This window comes from Siniperca chuatsi, linkage group LG7 (assembly GCF_020085105.1).
Source record: "Siniperca chuatsi isolate FFG_IHB_CAS linkage group LG7, ASM2008510v1, whole genome shotgun sequence".
NCBI lineage: Eukaryota > Metazoa > Chordata > Actinopteri > Centrarchiformes > Sinipercidae > Siniperca > Siniperca chuatsi.
The window spans coordinates 22,774,928-22,795,954 of record NC_058048.1 but is presented as its reverse complement, the minus strand read 5'-3'; the positions used below and the strand labels follow the sequence as shown (position 1 = coordinate 22,795,954).

Below are 21,027 nucleotides of genomic sequence, written 5' to 3'. Positions count from 1 at the left end.
AAATGTATTTTATTTTAGAAACTCTATTTTACTGTATTGTTTTATTTTATTACCTCTTTATTCCCCTTGCCTACAAATGTGCCATACAAATCCATTGAACAAAAAAAATTAATTATGAGCTAAATGCACTTTTGGGTAAAATGAGAGCAAATAAACAAATGCCTGTGTTTCACTATGTAAAACTCAAAACCTTAAGTTGAAATAAATGGGTGATAATTGTTACTTAAATTATAAATTAGATTTTTATAAACCATTTTATATATCGTATAATACTGACCATTATATTATGATTAAAAATGTATTTCAACAGGATTTAGGTCAAGAAATTATTATTAGAGTGATTGGGTGCAATAATTTCTAGGCACAATTGATCATTTAGATCTGCGATAAACCTGCCTAAATGTGAGACTGTTATCACCATGTAGTGGTCATTCAGTGGTAGAAGAAGTACTCAGATCGTTTACTTAAGTAAAAGTAGCAATACCACAGTGTAGAAATACTCTGTTACAAGTAAAATTCCTGCATTAAAAATTTTACTCAAGCAAAAGTACCAAAGTATTAGTTTCAAAATATACAAAAAGTAAAAGTACTCATTATACAGAATTGCCTATTTCAGAATAGCATGTCATGTATGTGTACATCACTTCAATGGTGCACCTGGTAGGGCTAATTTTTTTACTATACAGTATATACTGCCACGTCGCTTATGAATTTCACCAAGGGATCAATAAAAGCTTATCTTTATCCATAATAATACATCATCATTTATTTGTTGATTAGATTTTGTATTATTAATCTGAATCTGCAAAGTAACTAGTAACTAAAGTTATCAAATGAATGTAGTGGACAATAATTCCCTCTGAAATGGAGTAGAAATAGAATGGAAATACTCAAATAAAGCCTCAAAACTGTATTTAAGTACAGTACTTGTGTACATGTACTTAGTTACTTTCCACCACTGTAATCAGCCATTGTGTAGAAACTAGTCCAATATCTGCAGAAACATAATTTTTGACCACCACAACAAAATAAACTCAATTTCCCAGAATGCCTCTGTGACAATCAGCGGCAGCGGAAGCGGGACGTTCGGACTTTGTTGCTCGGAGACAGTTTTTCGCGCTGCCGTTTGTATGTAGCTTGTTGGTGTGTGTGCAGCTCGAGCATCTCTGTTAAACGGATTATAAATTAGTTAGCTGGAGAGCGAAAAACACCATGCCTGCTAACGGTTCAGCCACTGATTTGGTCAGGGTGTCATTCACCATCGATATTTACTGAGCTGAGGGATGAAGAGCAGAAAACAGAGATCCGTCAAAGCTGGAAGTAGCAAAAGGAAAGGTAAACTGTTGTTAGCTTAGCTACCAGCTAGCAATACATCTAAGTAAAGTAGCTGTTAGCGTCAGCTGTCAGTCTCATAGTAGCCTCGTATATTAGTTTACTAGCTAATGTTATATTGAGTTAATATTTCTCTCGGTCTCGGTTTTCTCTCGGTTTGTGTTGTTGTTTTTGCAAGTGTTGTCAATGGTGTTAATGTGCTTCCCTTCAGTAAGCATTTGTTTATTAACTTGTAACGCTGTGGATAACGTTTTGGAGCAGTTTGTAGGTTTGCCAAAGCATGCTAAAAGCGAAGTATAACATAATTTTTTCTTAAAAGAAAAAAAGGTGTAGACAACACCGCGAATTGGAGTCTATATCAATTACAATCTGTTCAGTTGTTTAGCGGAAATGTGTCTCTTACAATGTTGTTGTGTAGTCTAAAACTACCCGGTAACGTATTTGTTGTTGATAAGTGCTGCTGCATATGTTGACTGGCTTTAGATAAGATACCTTTTTCTGGTTAACTAAAGATTGAATAACAAAAACGATTGCAGGTTACACCTCAAGATTGACATTAATAACTTCATGAAATTGTGAGACACTTTTATCAAACTACTTAATATGTGGGGTGTTCAGACCCTGACTATAAGCACTGGGGTTTTAGCTTTAGTTGTTTTGATTCATTTCCCGCACTGAGTAAAGTGCTGTGTCAACAAAATAAAACGTTTGCACGCTTTCAGAGAGCTTCAAACACTCCTGGGCTAATGCATTGTTGTCAATAATATCATACCTGTTTAACTCATTGATTTTGAAATCAAATATTGCAACAGGGATAAGTACAGAAGCTCAGAAGGATTTACTGTGGATATTTCTTGTAAGCAGTGTGATGCATTTGTAAGCTTTCTGCTCATCTGCGGCTGTGAGCAGTAGGGCTGGGTGATATGGCTGAAAGTCATATCAGAATATTGATAAGAATATTTTCAGATATCAACATATCACAATATAGCAAATGCATGTAAAATAATCAAGTTGATCATCATATTAAGATAATATCATCATCATAATATTGTTCTGCAAAAAGCCAATAAACAATATTATTGAACTTTTGCAGAGCCTTAGTGAACAGTACGGTATATGACTGTTATACCACATTGAGCTAAAACATGTAGAAAATACCACTCTTACCTGTCCCATTATATGGTGACCTTTGACATTAGTATTTACAGTGTTTGTATCTTTTGTGTCTCAACTTTGCTCTAATCAAAAATAACTCTTTTCAGCCCCCAGCGATATCACCCCCTCCACCAGCCTCCCTCCTCTGGTCGAGGGCCAGCTAAGATGCTTCTTGCTGGTGACGATAAGCAGGGTGTTATGGACAGTTCACAAGCCTCCGTCTGCAACTTTCGTCAGGCTACGCTGGTGGGGAGAGTCATCCAACGGAACACACTTCTTTCCGAGAGATGGATCACAGACATCACAGAAGATCATCAAGACCACAGCTCGCTTCCCCATCCGTTGCGGGCCAAAGCAGTTCACCTCATATCTTACAGGTAACTAAGAAGGCTTTGATATGTTTGAGTTTGCTATGCTGCAAATGTATGTTTAAAATCAACCACTAACCTGTCACTGATGAACAGATATGGGCTCTCTGGTGCTGGAAGTTCTGACAAAACCGGATCATTTGCCAATTGCAAGGGCTCAGGTTGCGGGCATCTCTTGTCTCTCTCTGTCACACCCCATTGGGGGATTTTACACCCTTGTATCTCCGACATCTGAGAAGCTGGGGGAGTTACAAGTGAGTGGAAACTTGAATTCACGTTTACCTGCCAACTGCATTTGTGGAATAGCACCTGCAAGTGATGTTTGGTATACTGAAGTTTGGCATTGTATACTAACTTTATGTCTGTGGCATAGATTAGGAGTTCTGTAGTGAATAGGGAGACTCCACTTAAACTGGAGGAAACAGTTGAATTTCCCCTTATGGCAAGTATGTGACCCACTGAAGTGCCAAGACAATGAATCTCTACCAACTGCAGGGGTGCTGTTCTGTAGCTGACTCTGACCTTATTATGCAGGGCAAAAGAGAGAGTATCACACAAATAATATTTAAAGGCATGAGAACCTAAAACATTGGATGTATTACACCTTTCAAAACCTCTTAAACCTATTAACATTTTTGTATCCTTGATTATATCTGCAAAGTGTTAGAGGGGGTGTTTAGTCATTTAGGACTTGCCAACATCTGTCATCATCCACTTCTGGCCCTTATCATCATTTAAATTTGTGGCATTAACAAACCATTGAAACCACCATAGATAGTTAGATGGATAGCGAAATGTTATGGACCACTCTTTAAAATGTTCAAGGAGTTATAATTTTGTACCTGCAGTAAATAACATGAACACTCATAGGAATTCATTGCCATCACCGCTTGTTTTAAGTCGACAGCTTAGCTTTTTCTTTTACTCCCTCAGGTTTCCCTAAATTTGGAGCCGCTGACAGAAGCCTATGACAGCAGCAGCTCAGGTCCCATCACAGATATCAGCATTGAAGGACCGCAATTCACCACACTGACTGTGCCCTCACAGCCCAGATCGCTCTCAGCTGGCAGTGGGAAAGAATCAGCTGGGAGCAGCAGTGGGAACACACCAAGGTTTGAAGTTGTTGCTGTTGTGTTGTTGCTATTCGTGGTAAGTTTAAAACTGAGCATAATAATCTTACTGTATATATTTCTGTAATGTTTTCAGAGGGAAAGACCACTTATATTTCCAAAATGCCCAGAAAGACAAAAGCAAAGAAGAGTCACTGGAGAATCAGATGCCGAGAACAAACGGATCTCAGAACAGTCAAACTGCTGTGAACCCTTCAAGTCAGGAGCCTTGTGGCCAATCAACCAATGATATCCTCTCAGGTTGGTTGCATCAGTTGGTTGGTTGTTATGGCAGATGTACAAAACGACAAATGCACAAATTTGACTGTTTTTTAACAAATGCCCAACATTTTCTCTCATCTCAGTTATTCTAGAGCGTGGAAACAAGCTTAGAAATGCTATGGTGGTATCTGCTTTGAAATGTGACATGGATTCTGCCCCGGCTCTGAAAGACACCCCTCTGCCTCTCCCAAAGGATAACATCCTGCCACCGTCCAAGTTAGTGCTTCAAACTTTTGTAAAAAGCAACATTTTCTATCACCTTAGAATGTACTGTGTATAATACTATATTCCTGTGTCTGCAGGCCATTCCCTTCTCCCTCAGGGATGTTTCTTCAAAATATTCTTCATGCTGATTCAACTCTAAAGCACTCTGATGATGTTGCTGTAGTCTCAGACTGCAGCTTAGACTGTCCTGCTGACATGGATAACAGAGCTGTGGATCTGCTCCTCGGCAGGTACCTGTGTGCACATTTACTTTCAAAGTTGACAAAAAGAAAGCAGTTTTTCCCCAATATTTTTACTCTTTTTTTTTTTTTTTTTTTTTTTTTTTTTTTTTTTAGCTTAAACACATCTCCTCTGCCTCTCTGGGATGGAGAGGGTTCCTATCCTGAATCTCTGTCTGGCCATAGCAGTGTGTGTGGGGATAGTGAGCTCAATGATCCACAATATGATCAGAGCTTACTGGAAAATTTGTTCTACAAAACTCCTGTAAGTAGAAGATTTTCTGATGATTGTCAGGGGAAAAACGTGTTTTATTGTAATATCGATGTTAGTTTAATTGATTTTCTAGCAGAGGGATATTTGAAGTCATTCTTGTCTTTCAGATGTCCGATAGCAGATCAAATGACACTGAGGCGGAGGGTCAAGGAACAATGTCCTCGAGTAAAAATAAGCCGGAACAGCTGACACAGTCTGGACCCAAGATTAGTAGAGGGTAAGGGCCTTTACATACTCCTTAAGCCATGCTGCTTGGACAGTAAACAGTAAAAAGCTCCTTTCAGAAGATCGGGTGGGTGGTTGGATGTTGTCCAGTTTTTTTATCCTTCCACCTTCAAAGGTAGCCAATCTAAAAAAGTACTTAATGACAGTCTGACCTTGATCCTAAAGGGTATATATTCACATCAAGGTACTCTAATTGATCTATAAATCTATAAATATGCCAGTTGCAACGAATGCAGAAGGAAATTGACCAGGTAATAAACCAATTACAAAGCATTATATACACACAGAGTACCAGGAGAACATATAGCACAGACAAAACACAGTATGAGAATAGACTAGATGTAACCATAACCACTTCTGTACATTTAAGGCAGTTATTCACCATATTTTGACTGTGTCCAGTCCAAATTCAGAGCCTCAGCGGTCAGATGCTTGTGGTATTGGTCCTGGCCTGAGTGCAGAGCAGTTGGCTTTGCTGAGTTTGATCCGGCTGGCGAGAGTGACCATCGATTCCCTGACCGTATCTACAGGCAGTACAACCACCACACCCAGAAAGACCTTGAGTAAAGGGAGACCTCCTCGACCATTAACCAGCAAGAAGTGGTAGGCAAAAGATTATTTTGATCTAATTTTAAAATAACTTTAACTTAACTTTAATAACTTTCTTACTCGTAATGACAATTACGAGTAAGAAAGTTATTAAAGCCAAGAAGTTAAGAAAAGCCTGTGATATCTCCTCTCTTTTACTTTAGCACTTATCTTATTGAGTACATGTTCCCGATGGCTTCCACTTCCAGTCGACATGATCGTAGTAAGGAAGGAGATGGGGAGGTGACCAGAGCTGTTGCCAGTAAAGTCACTGGAGGAGGTATGACCTGTTAGAATATCTGCTTTTATGAAACCCACCAGAGTGAAAACACTGTTTCTGCCAGTCTTTGGTATGGGCTTGTGACTGTATCTGACGTACACTCTTCTGTGTTTTTTAGCTGTGAAGTTCCATCAGCACTCTGTGTTTCCTGTCCACTTTAGTACAACAACAGTAAAACAATGGTGGGGAACTGATCTGATTTTCAAGATTTACTCACAAAAGAACGACCTAAAGAAAGTAAGGACTAAATATTACTTATTTGATTGGTTAAAATGAGTAATATTGGTTGGTTTAAGAGTGAGTGACTGACTCTTGGGTATCTACTGTGTTCTTTAACATAGGTGTACTCTAATGTTTACATTTGGGTCTAACTAAATTTAGTTGTTGTAATGTCAGTTGTTCTGGTAATAATACATTATAATGTTCATCTGTTTGCACAGCGCATTTCAGAAACCTATTAATGCAGCTTTAACATTATGTTAGTGTCATTAAGCATTAGTAGACGTCTGTGCTCTAGCAGTTTCTAGTTTTAAAAATCTTATTTTAAATCAAACCATGTCAAATGGTTTTGAATGGATATTTATGATGTTTTATGTTTTAAGGCTGTATTATATTTCTGGCACATGGTATATCATATTTAGCACCACTAAAAAATAAGGCTCTTTCTTAATGTGACTGTTTTATAAAATATAGCTTCCAATAATATAAAACCAAAAGAATGACTTCCTGTTTCTAATAAATGCCTACAAACACAGATAGACATTAATTCAATCTCACTATAAAGTACTTAAAGGAATGAAGTGCTGGTGATGACCTTGGCTTCTCTTGTTGCAGCCTGTTCCCATCGGTAAGGCGGTTCACCCACTGCGCTGTCTGCTGCAGAGCAAGCAGCTGAGTCAGTCTGTTGTGATACCTGTACAGAGCGTGGAAGGAAACAGTGCAACCCAAGAGATTGGGCCTCTCAAGGTAATATACTGGTTTTTTTTACCCAATTAATTGGGTAAAAATGTTGACAAGCCTGATATTTGTTACCCAAGCGACTGTCAGTCAGTGGCTTTTTTTTTTCCAGGTGTCACTAGAACTTGCTACAGACAACAAAGATTTCTCCTCTGAAAGAAGTAAAAGCAAGCTGGCTTGGAGAGATAAATCACCTTCACAAACTGCACCCAGTCCACAGAGAGAGACCAGCTCCAGATCTCAACATGTTGACTTTGGCAGGAAGGAGTTACCAGATGGCTCTTTTGAAGACTCCAGGCTGAATGTTTGGAGTCCTCAGAAACCCTCGAAAGAACCCTCTCCTCATCCCGGCCTCCACACATCTCCTCATAAATCACGGCAGCAGGTGGAGGAGGACCCTGAGGTCCTGCTGCACACCTTACTCATGGTGCCAGATGGAAAGAACTTCAACTGTGGGCCCATGCAGGCTCCAAATGTATACTTGAACTGTAAACTCTTTTGGTGCGATGAGACGGCACGATCTGTCATCAGCTGGGGTCAGGCAAATCCTTCTTTCAACTTTGTTCAGGTTAGCCCAGGCGATCAAGTCTTATAACAATATCTGAAATTTTAAATTAGGCTACAAACGGTGCAACATACTCCTACAGTGCGATGTAAATGCAGAATCCTACATGACCTTTTCTTGATCCTTTGTCTCAGGTGACTCCTGTGGCCTTAACAACTAAGCTGCTGGAGCGGATGAAGAATAATATGATGGTAATCGAGGTGTGGCAGAGGACAGGAGGCTCAGGGCAGGATCGACTCCTCGGCCTCGTTAAATTACCTCTCCACCAGTTCTACATGTCATTTAGGCAAGTCGTGGAAGGATGACACATTTTTTCATAATTCTTCTTAACAGAAGCCAGTTTAAAAAAATGTTTCTTGTCTGAATTAGGAGTGAATACACACAGATTGTGAATGATCACTAAATGTTTCAAGTGACATTGGTAACTGTTATGGTGAAATTAGAGCTCAAACAAGTAGTCGATCAGCTATTTGTTCGACAGAAAATTTATCTGCAGCATTTTTGATAATCGATTAATCATTGAAGTTGTTTTTTATGGAAAAGTACAGAAAATTCACTGGTTCCGATCTCTCAATATTTTTTGGTTTTCTAAGTCCTCTATGACAGTAAATTGAATATCTTTAGGTTTTGGACTGTTTGTCAGACAAAACAAGCTATTTGAATACGACAGCTTCGGGCTCCTGGGAAATTGCAATTGTTTCCCCAGTTTTCTGACATTCTATTGACCAAATGATTAAATTAATCCAGAATGAAGTTAATCCAGAAAATAATCAACAGATTAATTGATAAAGATAATTATCATTAGTTGCCTAGAAATTACCAACACAGCTGTGATATCTGAGTTCAGAGCAGGCAAAAGGCTAAGAAACTTTATGGGAATCAGTTATATCTTCTTTTATTTAACCTGCCCTCTGGGTGGCACTATGGTACGCCTCCTCCAAAGAGAATATGTTGTAAAGGTCTTTTATCCCATATGCCATAAACTTCTTGAATTCTCAAAATGAAACTAGGAATATTTCACCACAAATTACACTATACAAACAAGGTAAATATGGACTAAAAATACCTGTCATAGAGAGGCTGCATGTGAGGCCAGTAACTCTTTTTTTCCCCCTCCCCTCCAGGGATCCAAAGATCGCCCACCTTCTTCTCCAGGCGCAGTACCCTGTTTTAGGGGTGGACTGCTACATGCCAGTCATTGATGTGTTCTCAGGTAGTTGTAAAGGGAACCTCAGGGTTGTTTTGGCTCTGGGCCATTCAGAGCAGATAGTTGCCCTCCAGCGAACAAGGGATGAAGAATATGACTCTTTGTCTCATCCCATGAGACCAGTTCATCTGCTTGATCACCAGCCACATTCACAAACAAAGGTCAGTGTTAATGTTGGCTACATAATGCTTGAAGTTTTTTTATTGTGTGTGTTCTTGTCAAACAGATAATTGGAGGTTGACAGCAGAGAGCAAAAGTTCTTCTGGAATTTTACCAGAAGATTTTTGCTTATGCAATCAAGTGCTAAAACTGTAAAAGATTAAATCTGCACTATTAAAAATATTACTAATACGTTAACTATGTGTAACACTGCTTTTATTTAGATATTTAGAAAGAACTTGAGTATGTGTGAAGCATGTTTGCTTGACTCTGCTGACACCTTTGACGACCTTTCACTATTATGTTTCTCCATCAGGCGATTGCAGCACAAGAGGAAACTATGAGAGAGCATCTGTTTGTGATAAGAGTGGAGAAGGTAAATGGGCTGACACCTCTGCAGTCCACAGTGTGGGGGGAAGCTGACTGCTACGTCCAGTACAGTTTCCCCTGTCAGGAGGGTGACCCTGCTGCAAAAGTGGATCAAAACCTCATAGAGAGTAGTAAGGCCATTTCAGTGTATAAAACCTTCACTCTAAGAATTTCCCAAGAAGTTTTTCTTTCCTCTGCGTCACTCTTACCTGTATCTCATCTCAACAGGTATGAACCTGAAGCTGTTTCGTACGACCACAACTCTCTGTGTCCCTGACCCGGTCTTTGGCCACACTGAGACTCATGTGTTTCTGGCTCCTGAAGGAATGCCTGTTCAGAGGCTGCTGCTCAGCTCTCTTTCAAGTCAAGGCCTAAGCAGTGGAGGGGGTGTCCAGTTTGAAGTGTGGTGCAGGTTTGTGGTTGTCTTGTCCAATTGGAGGAAAACAATGGAACTTGACAAACACTCACTACAGCTAAAATGTTGTCATCACCCTGTCATTACCCTGAAACTTGACTTCCTAAGATTTCCTGTGTCTAAGTCCTGCATATTAAAGTGTTGCATTTCTTATGTGCAGAGGCTCTGTAGTTATGTAGGCAGTCAGACAGTTTGTGAATACAACATGGAGCAGGTTTAAGAAAAAGAAATTTTCATAAAAAGTTTCATAGCTTAAAATCTTAGCTTAATACTTACTGGTTACATATAAAGGATTTTTATGTCTCTGCAGATATTATTATCCAAATGTTCGAGACCAGCTTGTAGCCAAAGGAATGCTTCCATTGTCCAAACTGTGTGCCATGGTCACCATGCAGAGACAGCATCCCAACGAGGCTCAAATGTTCTCTCTGCCCCTGATTCCCAGGACGGACAGTCCCACAGGACATCAGCCTCAGCCCTCAGGTACACAGAAACACGGAGTAATGGAAATATAATACTGGAATGACACATTTAGTATCTTAAACGTTGTGACTGATCTGTTGTGTTTCTTAGGCCTGCTGGATGTGTGCATTCGGTACAAGCACCGACCAGTGAGAACTGAAGGTCAGACTGGTAAAGGAGCTGCCTCTCGTGTTGTGACACTCGTGGTTCAAGTACACAGAGCATCAGGTCTGCAGGCCGCAGCAAGGTACATCGCTAAACCTTTTGTTTTTATTTCGTTCATGTGACTGTAAACAGAATTGACGGGATCAAAGTCGAATTCACACATATGTAGATAAAACTGGAAGACTGTTGGAATATTAGATATGTAGCTAGATTATTTAGTATTTTTCTCAAAAATGGAAACTCCTTAGCACTATTATTAAGCATATCAGCACTTTGTTTTTGTCTAGAAAGCTGTGTTTGATCGGGTAAATGTGTGAATCTGTTCCTAATTGCAGGATGACAAGTGGAGAGGTTCTGGGTTTGAATGCATTTTTTAACTATGTGAAGGGCAGTTGTTCAGGCATTTAGTTACTATTTAAGATGGTGGTATCAGGTCATGCCATCTAACCATCAGCCATACTGTGGTTTCTGTTTTTATTTGCTGAGTCAGAGCTCAACTGCTGACACTTTTACATTTCTGTTGAGTTTTTCAACTGTATGTTTTGAGATCAACAAATGAAATGACATTCAGCTCCATTAATTGGTCTGATGACAAGAGTTTCAGCAGCGGAGATCTCAAAACTTCACTGCATTACACTGAAAGTATTTGCTTTATTTCTATAGTATTTCTTCCTTATACAGATTTATAGATACTGCCCCAATGTCTAGTTTGCTATTGTGCTTCTGCCTCTCTGTTTCAGGGTTGTATCTGAACATGATGAAAGATTCAGCTACTTTGCCGGTGTGGGAGTGAACGCATACGTCACAGTCCAGCTCTCCTTCCTGCCTGAGAGTGAGAGGAGGAGCACCCGCGTAGCTGCAAGGACCTTCTGCCCGGAGTTCGACCACCACATGGAGGTGTCCTGTGATCTGCTGGTTCAGAGGAGCAGTGGAGAAACCTGCAGCCTGGCTGAGCAGCTGGAGGAGGCGACTGCTGTCTTCACTGTATTGAACAGAGACAATCGCAAAGGTTTAAGAAAGTTTATTTTATTTACCACAATTACATATTAATTAAAAATGTTATAGATTTATACATTATTATGTACATTATTTGTTTTCCCAGTAACACTTAACATGCAAGGGATATTTTTATTTATTTATTTTGTTTAACCAGCAGTGTTCCTACTTTTATCTGGCTTATCCTTTTAATAAAAATATGTACGGGATACATTCAAATGAACATTAAATTAATCCACATAGTTGGTTTGTTGCTGTTAATGAGGCTTGTCCAAGTAGTACATAAGAATGATGAATAAGTTTTACCTCTAGTTTTTGGCAGCTGGACATCATGTTGTTCCACAATTTATTTTTTAGCATGTTCAAGAAATTCTTATATAGAAGCTGTAGTTCTGCAAGTGTTTAGTTTTAATTATTAGTCCATATTATCTGTCTGTAAGTGACTAATTTGTTTTGTGCTATTTGTTGCAGCAGTGCTCACTCATAAGCCGAAGGATGTGGTGTTGGGCACAGTGAAAATACCACTGGCTGATCTCATCCATAAAAGAACAGGTATGCTGCCCTCTAAGTGATCTAAATCAATCTAATCAAACTGATTTTCCGATGAACACAGTCATTATGTTTCTTTTTCCAAACATAAAGGTATTTCTGGCTGGTTTGGAGTTTATATACCTCAGGAAACACGTTCTTCTCAACACCAGCACATCTTGGTCGGGGGCCTCGAGATCTCCGTCAACTTCGCACACCACGCAGACAGGGAAAGAGTCATTAAAGCTGCTCAGGGTGTGGGCTGGGAAATAGCCCAGAATGAAATGCTAGATGATGAAGAAGTCTGGGGAGACAGCATGAGAAAAATATCTTTGACTTTTTCTATGCCTAGAGTGTGGATACCTGTCCACTGCTTGCTTCTGCCAGGCCACAGTGAGATTCAGCGCTCCACCTACTGCTACTTCAGGTACAAGATCTACGACCAGGATGCCTTCTGTTCCCAGATGAAACACCCCGCTGTTCAGGAGGGTGGGGAAGAAGGTCAAGCCACTGTGACTTTCCAGGGAAGTAGAACTGTGGAGCTGAGGAGCACTCAGCCCTTGATGTGGTATCTTCGAGAGGAGAGGCTGGAGGTTCAGGTGTGGGTTGCCTTTAAAAAAGACAAAACCCAAAGGCCCAGAGACACAGACCGACTGGTGGGTTCGGCGTTTGTTGATCTGTCCTCTCTTGCAAAGACGCCCAAGCAGAAGCTTACTCTCAGTGGTATGAAATGATTAATTGTGTTATAATTTAACTGATTATCATTGGCTGTATTTCTGAGTGTAATCACAGTTTTGTGGTTTTACAGGAGTGTATGCGTTGTTCAGACGCTCAGCAGCAAATCTACAAGGGGCTGCTCTCAGAGTGCACATCACCATGACAGCAGGTTTCGTCCCTGTGGAGGTATCTGCTGGAGTTGACACACAAGTGGACTCAGACAGCCAGGGGGAGCTCTTAGCAGAAGAGGTAGAAGCAGCAGATCTAGCCCCCTCGCCCACTACACCCAAAAACTCACAGACGCAAAGCAGACACAAGAATAAATCCTCCAGAACAACTCCAGACATCACATCAGTGCAGCACACAGAAATGAGCACAGACGAATCTTTCCCTGTGACTGTTGCAGTAGACCGGGCAATGCACCTGAATCTGAAAGGTGAGCTTGTGACCTGAAATCTTTTTTCCTCCACCCTTTTTGTACATACAGTACATTAATAGTGATCTGTGTGTTGTGTTTCTCTGGCAGGCTGTCCTCTAGCAGAGCGCAGTGAAGGGTCACCATGCTGCTGTGTTTCGTACGTCACTGCCGACTCTGCTGAACCAGCATCCACAGCTGTCATAGCCAACACTGACTGCCCTGTGTGGGACCATCAACATGAGTGCAGGTCAAGTCATATCACAAACATTAACTTAAGTCTTTGAGAATATCTATAGTACACTAAAAATATCACTAAAATAGCAGGCTGATGATTTGTTTTAAATTTACAGGCTTTCAAAGCAGCTACTGGTTGATCCACAACAGTCTCTCGTGTTCAAAGTCTGGCACAAAGGAGGTACAGGAAGCAGTTTCACTTCATGATGTATATTACATTGATCTGTTTTATATATTTACTCTTGGGTTGTTTTACTTCCATAGAAATAGAGAGGGTGATTGGATTTGCCTCTGTAGACCTATCCCCCTTACTCTGCGGGTTCCAGTCAGTGTGTGGTTGGTACAACATCACAGACTTCAGTGGTCAGTGTCACGGCCAGCTCAAAGTGTCCATCACTCCACTAAAGGGGGTCCAAGACCTCCGAGGACAGAGAAAATCTGTGAATGAAGAAGCTGCAAAAAACTCATCGGTGAGAGAAAGTATTCATGCATACAGTATGCATGAATACTTTCATAATTTATTAAAACGAAATAAATGTCAAATTTTTACAGACTAATAACAGTGAATGTGTTTTAACTGGCTTTATTCCAGTCACTCCCACTCAGCTACCATACCACGGCCACATACAGCAGTTTCCCATCTCACATCAGTCGATACCCCGAGCAGAAGATCTCGTCCCCTGACCACACGGACAGACTTTTCTCTGAAAGGTTTGTAGAACAATTACTCACACAATTTTATATACACATTATTTACAACATATTTTCACATGCTGAAAAAATTGTATTTATTAATTGTCTTTACAACTGTTCAGGTCCAGTGAGAGTGACCGCCATTTTGAGCACATGGACAAAGTACGTCTTTACCATCAGAGTCTGCAGGAGCAAACAGCAGCTTATTCTGTATGTAGCAGCAGTGCTGGTGACATCAATCCCTCTAGCTCGTTCCTGTTTTCAGCCCTCAGGTATCAATCCACAGATAAACAGTCCGACATCATTGCTGTGTTGCTTATTTAAAAGCTGAGCTTTGACTATGACTGTTTTTGAAGGAAAAAACTAAGTGAGCTCGACAACATCCAGAGATACTTCAGCCGTAAGCTTTCAACTCCCACATTCCCATCCATGAGCGAGCAAGACTGTCACACCAAGACTGAGGAACAGAGGAACACAGAGATGGACACATCTCAGCTTTTTCTCAAGTCCAACCAGTTAGTTGGAGAAGTCAACAATATCATCAGTGGTGAGCTTCTCATCCATGCTAAAGGGGTGCCACTTTATGGGTCTGAAACAAGCCAACAGTCGGCAAACAGCAACATCAATAGCTTTTAGTGAATATATCATACAATTATTTTAGCATTTAAAAATGGTACGATTGATAGCACGCTTCTTTTAAAAATATTCAGAATTCGTTTTACTTTTTTAAGATCATTCTTGGCAGGTAAACTTTGTTATAGTTTACCCAACCCTGGTGGTTGACCCAGAGTTCATTGCGGACACAGTCTACTGTGTAGCTTTCACATTTTAACCATAAATGGAGGCATCCCTGTCTTCTTCTGTCTGACTTCTTCCTCTGAAGAAGAAGTGGTGCTGAAATAACAACTAATGGAATATAGTCAACGCTGCATTGCTGCCACTCTAAAGGTGCCCATGCTATTTATATCAAGTTATTATATGGAAATTTAGGGCTGCAACTAACAGTTATTTTCATTATCAATTAATCTGCAGATTATTTTCTTGATAAATCAGATTATTGTTTTGACTTTAAAATGTCAGGCAGTGTAATTTCCAAGGTGATGTATTCAAATTGCTTGTTTTAGCTGACTAACTCAAAGATAAAACACAAAGAAAAACGGCAAATTCTCTCATTTGAAAAGCTGGAAATGTTTTTTGTTTTTGTTTTTTTCATTTTTACTTGGAAAATTACTAAAACGATTAATTATCAAAATTATTATCAAATGCTGATTCATTTCCCGATCGATTGACTAATTGAAATATAAGCCTGATCTTCTCAAGAGCATTGTTGCTAAAATCTTCAGTGTCCTCTCCACCCAGGTCTACGAGGACACCCCCTAGAAACGATTCCCTCAAACACACAGAGCAGCTCAACAAATTCCCCTGTTGGAGACAACAACCCTCAAACTATCCCTGAGAGTTTCTCCAGTCCACGCAGAGCTTCAAATTCTTCCCAGGATGATGTGTCTCATCTGCTCTCACCACTGCCAAAGATGTCTGAAGACCATAGACACTCTGAGCCGGAGGAAGAAAAGAACAGACAAAACTACAACGTTGCTGCATCCGAGGATGAAAGCGAAGAAGGAACGGATGAAGATGGGACAGGTTGCAGACGGGAGGAGGAAGCTGATGACGATGAAGAGGAAGATTACGAGGAGGTTGTGGTGAAGCCGAGGCCTCTGAATGAGGTGACCTCTTTAACAGATAAAACCAGTCCTTGGACCAGCATCCTGTCAGACCCTGACTTGGTTTCTCTGGAGAGCTTGGAGGCATCAGAGGAGCCGGGCCTGAGCCAAGACGAGGACGAGAAGCGGCAGATGGTAAATCTGCAAACTTATGACTGTAGTGGGAAACACAAATGTGCCAGACAAGAGGGAAGTGACAGCTTTAATGGATCAGCGGGAGACACTTCAGACACAGACAGAGATGATGAAAGGACACTACAAGTTTTAGATGAGAGACAAGCAAAAGAATCCAACAGCCCCAACGAAGGGTCAGGTGACAAAGCTTCATCACCCACCACACAGCACGCCACAGATACCCATGATTCTTCATGCTCCCTGGACACTCCACTCCAACCGTATCCTTTATCTGTATTTGTTGTTGTCTTTCTGGCTGTCAGATTAGTTTTTGCTGTTATCATTTGCTTTAAACGGCCACGTAAGATAAAAGATTCATGATAAAACTCGTTCAGTAAGTTATTTATCCTTTTATCCCTTGGGTCCATGATTGCCATGTGGTGTAACTTAAATTGTCCACCCAATTTAAATCAATTAGGGTAGGCTAAATAACATAAACACCTCTCTGTAAAACGCAATACAGTTCAACAGCACCACAAACTACATCCTCCAAAATGAGCATAAAGTTGAATCAACACCTCTCTAAAACAGTTTCAACAAAAATTGAACATTATAACCTTCATGAAGGGAGGATTTATTGCAGGACTGTTGTATTTGACTGAATTAGTTTTAGCTAGTTGTACTAAATAAACTGGCAACTGAGTGTGATAGTATACATATAGTATATATCTGTTTAATGTCATTATTTTAAGTAAAAATATAAATGAACTCGACAACTCTAATTGGGTGTTGGCTTTTGCCATCTTCAATGAGTGGAAAGTTAAGTTAGAGGTGATGAGTGCTTTTCAGCGCTCCAAGGGCAGATGTGAGAAAGATAACAGTGTGATAAATGATGATGCATTCTTAGTCTCTAGTTTATTGGATAGATTTACATATGCTGTAGGCATCAGCCCTCTGCCACTGGTCTCCCTGGTTCTTCATGTGATGTAGTTTGAATTTTAGATGTGAGAGCATGTGAAGTCAATGGAAAGATGCAAATTCACTTGGGGCAGCGCAAATTGAGGTGAAGACACCGCCCTGTGAGTTGGAAATGTTTCAACTTGAGCCAAGAATTTGCTCATATCTCTGTGCTTTCTTAATCAACTTCATAAACGTACGAGACGAGAGGAAAAAGGAGAGAGACGAGGGAAGGGACAGAAAGAACCAGAGTTTCTGGCGAGTTCTGAAATCAGTCAGAGGCTGCCACACAACCACACACACAGACACACTCCCATAACATTACATGTAGTCCGTTTACAGCTAAAGGTCCATACAGGATGTTTGGCGCGAATAAACACAGACTGCTCAAATGGCCCAGCGGTCAAAATCACATAAATGATACCTATCGCTAACTTTGCTTGTCACTTTGATGTTATTAGATGAGTATTAAAATGTTCTTTTTGGCATTTACTAGTTTCATCTTGTGAATCTTTGTTCTTAACTGGCCTGTAGGATACCATCATACTGTATTTATTTATTTTTTTAACATTCTGCATTCAGCTCTGTCACTGTGGAGGTCCCTAATTTCTTCCTCCCCTCTCACCAACTGGAGGCATCTATGAGAGTCATACGATTAGCTCCTTCTTTCTCCCAGTCGACCAGTGACCCGGTGAGTATTTGTCACCAACTCTATCTCTGGCATTTACACTCATTCGCTCTCTCCCTCTTTACTTTTCACTAACCTCTCACTGGGTACCTGAATATCTTGGCATTAATTTTATAACATACAGTCCTATAGGAAGAATTTATTACTTGTTCCCAGTTTTAGAGATTTTTTTTTGACAAATAAGACATTAAACAAAGTAGAATTTATAGTCAGTTGACATCCAGACTCAACTGCCAGGGCGTAAAAAATAGGTCACTTTACGCTTCATATGACGCATGCTGAACAAAGACCAGTCACGAATAGTGACAATGTACCAACTTAAGTTCAGCGTAATTTAACTCTAATTTGTGCAGCATTAACAGGTTGAAGTCCACCCACTATTATATAATCTGACATGTACACATATTTAAAATAGATACTGTTATAGGATCATGAGTACATCTGGTGTTCATTGGTCCTTCCATTCTTTATACTGCAATGGAAAACATGTCATCTATCTGCCCTCATTCAGTCTCTGTTGCAGTGTTAATGTAGCAACATATTCTATTCCTTTTTTTATTAGTATGTTGTGTCTGTAGCCTTTAGCTTTGGGAAGGGAGCTGACAAAGTAGTTTGAACAGTCTTAAGATCAAAATAATAATGTGTGTTTGTATCCCAACTGTCACCTTCAGTACGCTCCATTTAGGGACACTGCTGTGATATAACCAAAGGTCTGTGGTGGCTGTTTTATTGCAAGAACAAAACACTCCCTTGTGCCCTGAGTATTAAACCCGCCCTTATCAGGACTCAGGCATCTGTGCCAAAAATTGTTACACAATAAAACCAGACCGGTTCTGTTTTTGAAATATCATATCATGACTTAAATTTCTTAAGGAAGTTACTTTGTTAGTTAGGTTATTGAATTAAATAACACAAACAACAAAAAATATTGTGGAAACAATACAATCCTGTCAACACAAAAATAAAATGACAAAGCAACATTTTCAGGCAAGTACGCAACTTACTGTAAATACGATTATTGTCTGTCCCTATAAAGAGCAACTAAGATTATTTAAGTCATGCTCAAATTTGACTCGGATCTTGTGAGTCTGAGGACGTAACAGTACATGTCTTTCATTCTGTAACCCAGAATATATGCCACATGAGCACAGATGTTCATGTAATGTACAGTGGCTTCAGAAAGTATTCACTTCTTGCACCCTTGATTGTGTTATATTTAATTTAAAAAGGATTATATCTATTTTTTGGCAATTAATTCTACACACAATAATCCATAAAGACAAAGCAAAAACGTGTTTTTAGATTTTTTGCAGTTATTAAAAATCCAAAACTGAAATCCCTCATTAACATAAGTATTTATGTTAATGACCTCCAAACTGAGCTCAGATGCCTCCTGTTTGCTTTGATTATCCTTTAAATATCTGTAGAACTTTCCACATGTGGCAAATTGAATTGATTGGACATGATTTAGAAAGGCACATACCTGTGTGTTTAAGGTCTGTGTGTACAGAGTGTCTCAAAGTTTTAACATCCATCAACTAGAAGAGTTGGTTTGTATTTGCCATGATTGCAAATGAACTATGTCAGTTGACTCTGTACTTCATAGTATATATCGGCATACAGAAAGAGACTTTATGGATCATTTAAAAAAAGGTATTAATTGTTGATGTTCTGCAAAACTGAGGAAGCACATTAATATTATGCACGCACATATTTTTCCAGAGTAGTCCATAGTGTCAAACAGTTCAGCTGGGTGACTCCCCAGTCAGAGATGGAAAGGTATTTCTGCGTCACACCAGTGTTCATGGATCCAGTTTCTAGGAGGGTGTGGAGATACCAAACATACACATAAGTGCTGGAGTGTGAGGTGGGAGGTGATATGTCTGTGTTTGTAGGTAGGAAGGTAGGAAAAACCGGTTTGAGCTAGTCACTTGTTGCTGATCTCCAGATTGTACTCTGTGTACTATAGACAGAAAGCCTGTCTAACAGCCTATCCATTAACATGAATATTAACCAAAGAAAGACTTGCTCCGTTTGAGTTGTGAGCGCACACACTAAACTGTCCTCTGATTAATTAGTATGTTTGTTTTGAGCCACACTTTGTAAGTATGTTAGTACTTGTTTGTTTTTTTGTAACTTGTAAAAGTCCTGTTTATTAAGATCAATAGAAAATTGGATTTATAGGCTCATAGTTTTATTGCTGCAGCACTCACACTGCAGGTGTGTTTTTGTTTTCAGGGGCGAAGCTCTCCAGTTCACAGCAGTCCACATCTCAGAGGTCCTCGACAGCGTCCCAACATGTCGCCATCATCCATGAAGAAAGAGACTGAAAGAATAGCAAAAATATTTGCTGCTCATTTTGATGACAATCATTAGTACGTGGTGGTTTAGTTTGCTAAACATTTACGATCACATATGTACTGCTCAGTGCTTTCAGACCATGAAATGATCATGTGAATTAAATGTAACATTTGTATTTTTATAAATAAATATTAACTGTTTTCAACACTGGATGCATTTTTTGTTTTGTTGATATATGTGATTTATTTTAATTTTTTTGTGATACCAGAACCTGCTTCTTGGAACAGGCCTTGGGCTGCTTAAGATTTATGCCCTGACTGTTTGAACCTTTGCTTCATTAGCTGCTGCACACTTCTGTCTGACAGTCAACACGTGTGGATTATGGAAACAATAACATGTTAACAACATGGTGTGCTGCTGTTCAAGGGGCTTCTTAATACACCAGTTTGGTGATATAACTGGATATATTAGGTTTAAAATGCTGACTTTTACACAGTAAGTATTTAGGGTGTTGCAGGTGCACTGCAGAATAATATGCGTTAAATCCATATGGGTTTCAGGTTATGCACGAGTGTGTTTACATGCTCACTAGTATCCTGGTTTTGATCATATTCAGGATATGATGTTTACATGGAACATCAGAAACCTGTTTATTCATATCCCTGTTTGCATGACTAACAGTATCAGGTTTCTAATTATCTGTGTGCAGTTGTGTCTTGATTTCTCACCATCTGAACTTGTTCTGTACAGAAGGATACAGAGGATGTTCAGAAACCAGGTTAAGTTGTTTACATGCAACAGTATCCTGTTTTCTATCGTTAGTAACAAAACGTAGCAAAACGTGCATTTAACCGGAAACGGTGTTACCTTGAACACTTTGTGGTGATTACATGCGCCTACTCCGAAACCTCGTGTAGAAAACTGAGGTGGGGAAGTTAACCAGACGTACATTTGCCAAAACATTCACTTAGTCTTTAGCCGTAAAGTCTTTTCTTTTGTAGAACCGAAAAATACTGTTTGAAAACACTTGCGATAAAGCACAAATCTAACTTTCGTGTAGTTTGTCCAAGTAAGTTTTCTAGTGCGACGCCAAACTGCAATGGGCTCATTTCTGCCCCCAAACAACAATGACAAAAACAAATTTCGACCAGTAGTCCAAAAGACCACACACACGTCTTACTGGCAGGTGAATCATGAACAAAAAGACTACTGCCTTTCGGTGTTGAGCAACTTTGTGTCTGGTTTTTATGCTGGGCGGTGCAGCTGCGGCTCCGTTTAAAAAGAGCCAACAGCGAGAGGCTG

The 21,027-nt window shown here is 39.8% G+C and overlaps 1 protein-coding gene and 1 long non-coding RNA gene across 4 annotated transcripts; one reads left to right on the top strand and one right to left on the bottom strand.

Annotated features, from left to right (window-relative positions):
- The first annotated feature begins 1,102 nt into the window (after positions 1-1,102).
- On the top strand, positions 1,103-19,932 carry c2cd3 (C2 domain containing 3 centriole elongation regulator). Of its 3 annotated transcripts, none has more exons than XM_044202571.1 (33): positions 1,103-1,335; positions 2,595-2,864; positions 2,952-3,109; positions 3,789-3,967; positions 4,062-4,225; positions 4,330-4,462; positions 4,549-4,701; positions 4,807-4,954; positions 5,071-5,180; positions 5,591-5,791; positions 5,941-6,056; positions 6,175-6,293; positions 6,891-7,022; positions 7,126-7,581; positions 7,713-7,864; positions 8,703-8,946; positions 9,261-9,444; positions 9,542-9,725; positions 10,039-10,211; positions 10,302-10,437; positions 11,096-11,364; positions 11,826-11,903; positions 11,994-12,602; positions 12,688-13,032; positions 13,123-13,261; positions 13,365-13,429; positions 13,513-13,718; positions 13,841-13,959; positions 14,064-14,213; positions 14,298-14,488; positions 15,301-16,060; positions 17,319-17,427; positions 19,663-19,932. In XM_044202571.1, exons 1-33 carry the CDS (start codon positions 1,284-1,286, stop codon positions 19,798-19,800), a joined length of 6,642 nt encoding a protein of 2,213 aa, XP_044058506.1. In that variant the 5' UTR covers positions 1,103-1,283; the 3' UTR covers positions 19,801-19,932. The 3 variants fall into 3 exon arrangements, with proteins under 3 accessions (XP_044058506.1, XP_044058505.1, XP_044058507.1); XM_044202570.1 differs by having other exon boundaries at positions 11,823-11,903; XM_044202572.1 differs by lacking the exons at positions 1,103-1,335; positions 2,952-3,109 and having other exon boundaries at positions 2,642-2,864; positions 11,823-11,903.
- LOC122878990 lies at positions 18,136-20,868 on the bottom strand. Its single transcript, XR_006378603.1, has 3 exons — positions 20,593-20,868; positions 19,638-19,750; positions 18,136-19,241 (listed from the first exon to the last, which is right to left on the bottom strand). It is a non-coding gene; the product is annotated as an uncharacterized LOC122878990 (long non-coding RNA).
- Between the last annotated feature and the right edge of the window lie 159 nt (positions 20,869-21,027).

Bases quoted from the DNA above. Each gene is read 5' to 3' on its own strand.
- c2cd3 (XM_044202570.1), top strand. From the start codon at position 1,284: ATGAAGAGCAGAAAACAGAGATCCGTCAAAGCTGGAAGTAGCAAAAGG. The intron at 4,463-4,548 runs GTTAGTGCTTCA...CTGTGTCTGCAG, and splicing joins AACATCCTGCCACCGTCCAA to GCCATTCCCTTCTCCCTCAG. The intron at 11,904-11,993 runs GTATGCTGCCCT...CCAAACATAAAG, and splicing joins TCTCATCCATAAAAGAACAG to GTATTTCTGGCTGGTTTGGA.